General features: G+C 42.3%; 1 protein-coding gene across 1 annotated transcript; it reads left to right on the plus strand.

Moving 5' to 3' along the window:
* The first annotated feature begins 75 nt into the window (after window positions 1-75).
* On the plus strand, window positions 76-6,925 carry RAMAC (RNA guanine-7 methyltransferase activating subunit). The gene is made up of 3 exons (XM_074966417.1): window positions 76-190; window positions 1,500-1,675; window positions 3,334-6,925. Exons 2-3 carry the CDS (start codon window positions 1,509-1,511, stop codon window positions 3,524-3,526), a joined length of 360 nt encoding a protein of 119 aa, XP_074822518.1. The 5' UTR covers window positions 76-190; window positions 1,500-1,508; the 3' UTR covers window positions 3,527-6,925.
* Window positions 6,926-8,057: the final 1,132 nt, after the last annotated feature.

Consider the following 8,057-nt stretch of genomic DNA (forward strand, 5'->3'; position numbering starts at 1 on the left):
TGAGCCCAGCGCTCCTTAGGGGTCACAGCCTCCCGCCCCGCCCCGCCCCTGCCGCGCTTCTGCGGCGCCCCCTCCCCCCAAGGCGGCGGCGGCGGCGGAAGCTGGAAGCCGAGGGGGCGAGGCCGGAGCCCGGAAGAGGAAGGGCTTGTGCTGCGGGAAGGCTTTGGACTGTGGCTGCTGCGGGCTCTGGGTGAGGGGGGGGACGCTGTGCGAGGGGGAGGAGGCATGCGGCGTCTATGGGGGCTGTGGAAGGGCGGGAGGCTGTGTCTATGGGGACTGGAGGGGGCGGGGGCTGTGGAAGGGCGGGGGGATATGTGTGGCGTTGGAGGGGGTGTCTGTGGGGACTGGAGGAGGCCGGGTCTGTGTCTGGGACTGGAGGGGGCGGGGGGCTGTGGAAGGGCGGGAGGAACGGTGTCTATCGGGGCAGGGGGGCTGTGGAAGGGCTGGGCGCTGTGTGTGGAGTTGGAGGGGCTGTGTCTGTGGGGACTGTAGGGGTGGGGGGTTGTGTCTGGGACTGGAGGGGGTGGGGGGCTGTGTGTGGGGACGGAGGGGCTGTGTCTGTGGGGACTGGAGAGGTGGCGGGGGGGGCCTCTGTGTGCGGCTGGAGGGGGGGGTGTCTCTACCAGTGCCCAAAGCTCTACTGTTAGTTTATATGCCCTGTGCATTGCTGTCTGTCTCTCAGCTTGACTCCTGTCCTCCCCCCACCTCCCCCCACCCAAAACAAATCTTCCTTGCTGTGGGCAGGTCACACACTGATGCCTGTCCACCAATTGTTCCCAAGTGGCCCTCAGAGGGAAATGTGAGGCCTTTATTTGACTGATTGTAATACAGCCCAGGTCAGAAGTGACCTAAACATAATTGCTTATAATAGCTGTCTCTGTTAGCAAAAAGAAAAGGAGGACTTGTGGCACCTTAGAGACTAACCAATTTATTTGAGCATAAGCTTTCGTGAGCTACAGCTCACTTCATCGGATGCATACGATGAAGTGAGCTGTAGCTCACGAAAGCTTATGCTCAAATAAATTGGTTAGTCTCTAAGGTGACACAAGTACTCCTTTTCTTTTTGCGAATACAGACTAACACGGCTGTTACTCTGAAACCTGTCTCTGTTAGGTGTCTGAAGTGTAATAAGTTGATGGTTTCAGTTCAGTTTCTAGTAGATGTCTAGGTGTCTCTCAAAAACCTCCCATTACATTTTGACTATCTGGTGGCAATCCCACTGTAGGTGTCAAAGATTGTAAACACATGGAGACAGGAGTACTTTTTCTGTTTTAGAAGTGGTCCAGTACAAAGTTGAGGCAGTGAAAGGAAATTAGTTAGTACTTACCTGAATCTTCATTTACAGAATAGTTAAGATAGTATCAGGATTGTCAGTCCAATACGTAACTAATAATTTAAAATGTAACACTTCATTACCTCAATTTTCACTAAGTGGATTTGGTAGCTGTCCTTTTCATGTCTTTTTTTTAAGCTGCTGCAACTGTATTTTATGCTAATAGTATTTCAGAATGACTTCCTCGCTTGAAGTTCCTCTGAATTATGAAGAGATGTTTTCTCATCGATTCACATCAGGAGATGAGGAATATCAAGAGTATTTAAAACACCCAGCAGATCCACCTCCTCTAGTAGAAGAATGGAAAAACAGATCTGGTGGTAACCAAAGAAATAGAGATCGGTACTGATTTTTTAAATCTTTGTTAGTTTCACAAACACATATTGATGTCATAGCTAGCACTCTAAAATGTTTGTCGGCTTTAGAATAAAGAGAAGTAGGTTTGCTGTATGCTCCCCGTTATTTGGTAGGTTTCTTGATTTGAAAGAAATTCACCTCTCTCCAGGGTAAAAGACAGGATTTCTCTAAATTAATACTGACTGTTTTTTCATTCGATAGAAGAGTATGAAGCAAACTGCTATTCTCTAAAGAATGAGCTGGAACCACTTAAATCATTGCCCTTGGGGCCCATTGCTGCTTGGCCATGAACTGATTTTTTTTTTTTTAAAGGGGAAAGATCAGAGGTTTGTCTGCTAAACCACAAACAGCTTGTCTTTGGAAGCATAACTGTCAACAGAAAACTGACTCTGCCAAGTAGCAGAGTGACATGATGACTCTTAATGTACAACTAGCAAAAAATATAATTTACAACCCAGATAATATTTGACATATTGTGACTAGGCTAGATTGCATTTCTTTTGTCTATTTGTAAGGACCATAGAATATATCTCCCTCTCACAAGTGCACTGGAAGATCATATTATATGCCTACCAAAACTGTTTTGAATTATATTGTTTTTCTCCAGGCTGGGAGTGTTGCTCCCTTAATCTTGGATACGGACACTTGATTTTTGGAACTGAAAAAAGGAATATGCCTGCATTTCATGCCCAAGCAATTTTTTTTTCTTTTTAGTGTTGCTGGGACTGGATTTCATATTAACTTACTTAGGCTCCAGGCCTGCAAACACTTAGACACACAAATAGAATTTTCTCATATGCATAAAGTTAAGAAGGTGTGTAAGTGCTTTCTGTGTTGGGGCTTTGTTCTTCTAAAAATAAACAATTCCAACATTTTCATCATTCTACAAACTTGTCAGTAACTTCACACTTAAGTTGTAAATTACAATTTACCAAAAATGATGACTGTTGAGGAAGTTATTCTTTAAAAATCTGTTTTACGAATTTATTATGTGAATTTTTAAGCTAAATTTTAGGTTTCAGAGTAGCAGCCATGTTAGTCTGTATCTGCAAAAAGAAAAGGAGGACTTGTGGCACCTTAAAGACTAACAAATTTATTTGAGCATAAGCTTTCGTGAGCTACAGCTCACTTCATCAGATGCATGCAGTGGAAAATACAGTGGGGAGATTGTATATACACAGAGAACAGTGTGTATGGTAACATCCATTGTTTTATTTTTTCTGTGTATATAAAATCTCCCCACTGTATTTTCCACTGCATGCATCTGATGAAGTAAGCTGTAGCTCACTAAAGCTTATGCTCAAATAAATGTTAGTCTCTAAGCTAAATTTTAGTAATTCATTCCTTTTATTTCATTTTGAATGGTTTGTGCAAAGGCTGAAATTTTTTCCCTTGTAAGAGAGCCAGTAGTTTGTTGCGTAGCAGTAAGTAGTTGACCTATCTTGGGTCCGAGAATAGATTTGAATAATCACATCTTTGACATGTATTTTGCCCTAAAAAAGGATTAGCAGTTGTTTGTGTGTTTAAATAACTGGAGCCAGATTTTAGGAATACACTAAAATAGTTTGTTTGTGAAAGAGTTCAAAACCTTCCCTCTTTAAAATCTCAGAGCTGGTGTTTATACAAATTTCTTTTTATTACAGGTTTCAAGATGGCAGGCAGTTTAGAGGCAGAGGTGACAGGCACGACTGGCAAGGTGGTAATAGATCTAATCAGTGGCCAGGAAGAAGCTGGGGTAACAGCTACCAACAGCACAGACAAGGACAGTCTTACTACCCCCAGTATGAATATGGCTACAACTCCTACAATCCAAGGCCTCATTACGGCCGCTATTAATATGATATTTTGCTGTTAAGTATCCACTAAAACCATTTAACTTGAATGCCAGATTTTGGGTTTTGTTTTGCTCAATTTTCTTGTATTTTCTGTGTAACTCTAGGTTATGGATATTGGTTTTAGAGAGCCTGTTGCTGTCATTTTTGTAATGCAAATTAACACAGATGTGACCTTTGTTGTGAGTAATAAAATTCTATATAAACAATCTCTAGTGAGCCCACAGACAACATGATTAAGTTTCTCCCTCCAATTCTTTTTTGCTAGGTGCATATTAGACATTGTTTTCCCCCACCCTGTCCCTGACATTATCCCATTATATTATATCTAGAAAAAAATCAATAGTTCAGGGAAACAGAAGTTTGCTTTGTCTCTGAAGCACATTCAGTGACTCTATGCATACATGCCAGCGTGTTCTTGAAATTCTGATGCAAATTGTGTCCCTTGCTTGCGAGGAGTGTTGCTTATTGTGGTCATCCATAATGGAAGAAAAGCATGCAATCTGGGTGGAATTTGTTTTTGAACTACTATTCCTACTGAGCTAGCTGAGGCTGCTGGAGTTCATGAAAGTTCAAGAAAGACATTGCTGTCTGTGTTTTAACTAATCATAGAATATCAGGGTTGTAGGGACCTCAGCAGGTCATCCAGTCCAACCCCCTGCTCAAAGCAGGACCAATCCCCAAATAAATCATCCCAGCCAGGGCTTTGTCAAGCCTGACCTTAAAAACTTCTAAGGAAGGAGATTCCACCACCTCCCTAGGTAACACATTTTAGTGTTTCACCACCCTCCTAGTGAAAAAGTTTTTCCTAATATCCAACCTAAACCTCCCCCATTGCAACTTGAGACCATTACTCCTCGTTCTGTCATCTGCTACCACTGAGAACAGTCTAGATCCATCCTCTTTGGAACCCCCTTTCAGGTAGTTGAAAGCAGCTATCAAATCCCTCCTCATTTTTCTCTTCCTCAGACTAAACAATCCCAGTTCCCTCAGCCTCTCCTCATAAGTCATGTGTTCCAGTCCCCTAATCATTTTTGTTGCCCTCCGCTGGATGTTTTCCAATTTTTTCACCTCCTTCTTGTAGTGTGGGGCCCAAAACTGGACACAGTACTCCAGATGAGGCCTCACCAATGTCGAATAGAGAGGAACGATCACGTCCCTCGATCTGCTGGCAATGCCCCTTCTTATACAGCCCAAAATGCCATTGGCCTTCTTGGCAACAACAGCACACTGTTGACTCATATCCAGCTTCTCATCCACTGTAACTCCTAGGTCCTTTTCTGCAGAACTGCTGCCTAGCCATTCAGTCCCTAGTCTGTAGCGGTGCATGGGATTCTTCTGTCCTAAGTGCAGGACTCTGCATTTGTCCTTCTTGAACCTCATCAGATTTCTTTTGGCCCAATCCTCTAATTTGTCTAGGTCCTCCTATCCCTACCCTCCAGCATATCTGCTCTCCTCCCAGTTTAGTGTCATCTGCAAACTTGCTGAGGGTGCAATCCACACCATCCTCCAGATCATTAATGAAGATAGTGAACAAAACCGGCCCGAGGGCCGACCCTTGGGGCACGCTGCTTGATAGCGACTGCCAACTAGACATGGAGCCATTGATCGCTACCCGTTGAGCCTGATGATCTAGCCAGCTTTCTATCCACCTTATAGTCCATTCATCCAGCCCATACTTCTTTAACTTGCTGGCAAGAATACTGTGGGAGACTGTGTCAAAAGCTTTGCTAAAGTCAAGGAACAACACGTCCACTGCTTTCCCTTCATCTACAGAGCCAGTTATCTCGTCACAGAGGGCAATTAGATTAGTCAGGCATGACTTGCCCTTGGTGAATCCATGCTGACTGTTCCTGATCACTTTCCTCTCCTCTAAGTGCTTCAGAATTGATTCCTTGAGGATCTACTCCATGATTTTTCCAGGGACTGAGGTGAGGCTGACTGGCCTGTAGTTCCCCGGATCCCCCTCCTTCCCTTTTTTAAAGATGGGCACTACATTAGCCTTTTTCCAGTCATCCGGGACCTCCCCCAATCACCATGAGTTTTCAAAGATAATTGCCAATGGCTCTGCAAGCACATCCGGCAACTCCTTTAGCACTCTCGGATGCAGCGCATCCGGCCCCATGGACTTGTGCTCGTCCAGCTTTTCTAAATAGTCCCGAACCACTTCTTTCTTCACAGAGGGCTGGTCACCTTCTCCCTATGCTGCGCTGCCCAGTGCAGCAGTCTGGGAGCTGACCTTGTTTGTGAAGACAGAGGCAAAAAAAGCATTGAGTACATTAGCTGTTTCCACATCCTCTGTCACTAGATTGCCTCCCTCATTCAGTAAGGGGCTCACACTTTCCTTGACTTTCTTCTTGTTGCTAACATACCTGAAGAAACCTTTCTTGTTACTCTTAACATCTCTTGATAGCTGCAACTCCAGGTGTGATTTGGCCTTCCTGATTTCACTCCTGCAAGCCCGAGCAATATCTTTATACTCTTCCCTGGTTATTTGTCCAATCTTCCACTTCTTGTAAGCTTCTTTTTTGTATTTAGGATCAGCAAGGATTTCACTGTTAAGCCAAGCTGGTCGCCTGCCATATTTACTATTCTTTCTACAGGTTTGTCCCTGTAACCTCAATAAGGATTCTTTAAAATACAGCCAGCTGTCCTGGACTCCTTTCCCCTTCATGTTATTCTCCCAGGGGATCCTGCCCATCAGTTCCCTGAGGTTGTCAAAGTCTGTTTTTCTGAAGTCCAGGGTCCATATTCTGCTGCTCTCCTTTCTTCCCTGTGTCAGGATCCTGTTGACCAAAAAAGCAAAGCAGAGGAAGAATTGTAAAAGATGTGAAGTAAGACTCTTATACAAGATGTATTTCTCCTTGCTGAATGCATGGCTTAAATTTGTAGCCTGTTTTCCCCTGTCTTTTTTTAAAGCACTACTACATTCCTGTAATATTCTTTTGTTTGACAGCTCTTCTTACGGCACCCTGAGGGTCAAAATTCATGGACCTAAAAATCCAGTTCCATTTCAACCTTTGTTATAGATTAGGACATTTTCTTCAAAAGCATCCTAAGATGTGAAATGAAATAACTCAGTTTGTTTTCTCGTTCCAATAGATCATTACTAAACTATTTTTACTTGCACTTAGAAATGACACATCAAGAATGAGTTTACATCTTTTTAAAATAAACTCAGTAGGTACACAATTCTCTTTGGGAGTCCTGTTTCCCTCAGTGCCAGCTATAGGTTTGTGATGGCTATTTTAATTTTTTTCTTTATAGGAAATACTTATGTGATTCTTAGCACTCTTACGTCTGTTCTTGGTAGTTTCCTTTTATGATTGTATATAGTCTTTTGCATGAGAAAAAAGCAAATACAATACATAGAAGTATGCTTATTAAACCTTTTAATTTTTTATGAATTGAGCTCTTGTATTTGCTGAAAGAAATGGATTATAACAACAAAATAAACACTTTATTGAAGATTTAGGAATTGCTGTGAATAATATTTATGAAACCTGCTATTAGGATGCTGTTATGTTGTAACACTGGCATTTTAGGTTGACAACTACACAAGAAGTGACATTTACTGATAAATGTTTCATATTGGGCAGCTGTTCACTGAAAGGAATGGTCTACACAACTAAGGCAGACTTACTGTTAAGAGGATAAGACATATTATAATTGATTAGAAGTCTGGAGTGTTAATCCATTACCTTACCCTCTACTATAATAGGGTCACAGCCCTTCAGTTTACCTGATAAGCACATGTGTGTTAGGAGAAGAGGGCATTTCCTTTAGTTAACATTTTGTTGAGCTATTCTGCAGAGTACAAATCCAGCCAGACCCCTCTACTATAATACCAAGATATGCTGCCATGTAACTACATCATGATATTCAGTAACAGGAAACAAAATATTAATGCATCTTGATTATAACGAAGAAATGCATAATTCATATTAGCAGAAAAGTCATGCTTTTCAAATTCTTTATATTTTAAAAGTAATTTTATTTTTGGTCTCTGTATTTTATAAACATGAGCTGTGGGTGGTTTTTATATAATCTGGGATGGAAAGAAGCTATGGAGCTCAAATGTCTAGCCACTTACCTAGCAAGCATTTATTTTTATTTATATTTTATTCCTCTGTCTTTTTCCTTGTGATAGCTTCTGGTTCAAATTTTATAGTCTAGTCCCCATAATAATTAGTTTGAGTTTGTTTCTGCTTGTTTAAGTTCTGTAGCATCCAATTTATGAACAGGGCTGAGTTGTAAAATAAAAGTATTTCAGAGGGTAAAATTCACCCATATGTGGCCTGCACAAAATCCTTCTCAACACTAAAGCATCACAGCTCCCAGTGGAGCAGTTGTATGGGAAAGGGGCAGGGGCAGGGAAAATAAGTGGAACAACCTTGCTCTCTTCATGCTGCAGTTAAGGTCTCAGCATTGGTCCTGGAGCTCAACAGCCGTACCATAGGATTCACAGTTATGCAGACTCATCTCCTGCAAGATGCTTGACATCCAGAACTCCAAGTCAATGGGAACTAAGATGC

The sequence above is a fragment of the Natator depressus genome, chromosome 10, assembly GCF_965152275.1.
Source record: "Natator depressus isolate rNatDep1 chromosome 10, rNatDep2.hap1, whole genome shotgun sequence".
NCBI lineage: Eukaryota > Metazoa > Chordata > Testudines > Cheloniidae > Natator > Natator depressus.

Excerpts from the sequence above, each read along its gene's own strand:
- RAMAC (XM_074966417.1), top strand. The coding sequence starts at position 1,509 with ATGACTTCCTCGCTTGAAGTTCCTCTGAATTATGAAGAGATGTTTTCT. Across the intron at positions 1,676-3,333 it reads AACCAAAGAAATAGAGATCG|GTTTCAAGATGGCAGGCAGT; the intron begins GTACTGATTTTT and ends TTTTTATTACAG.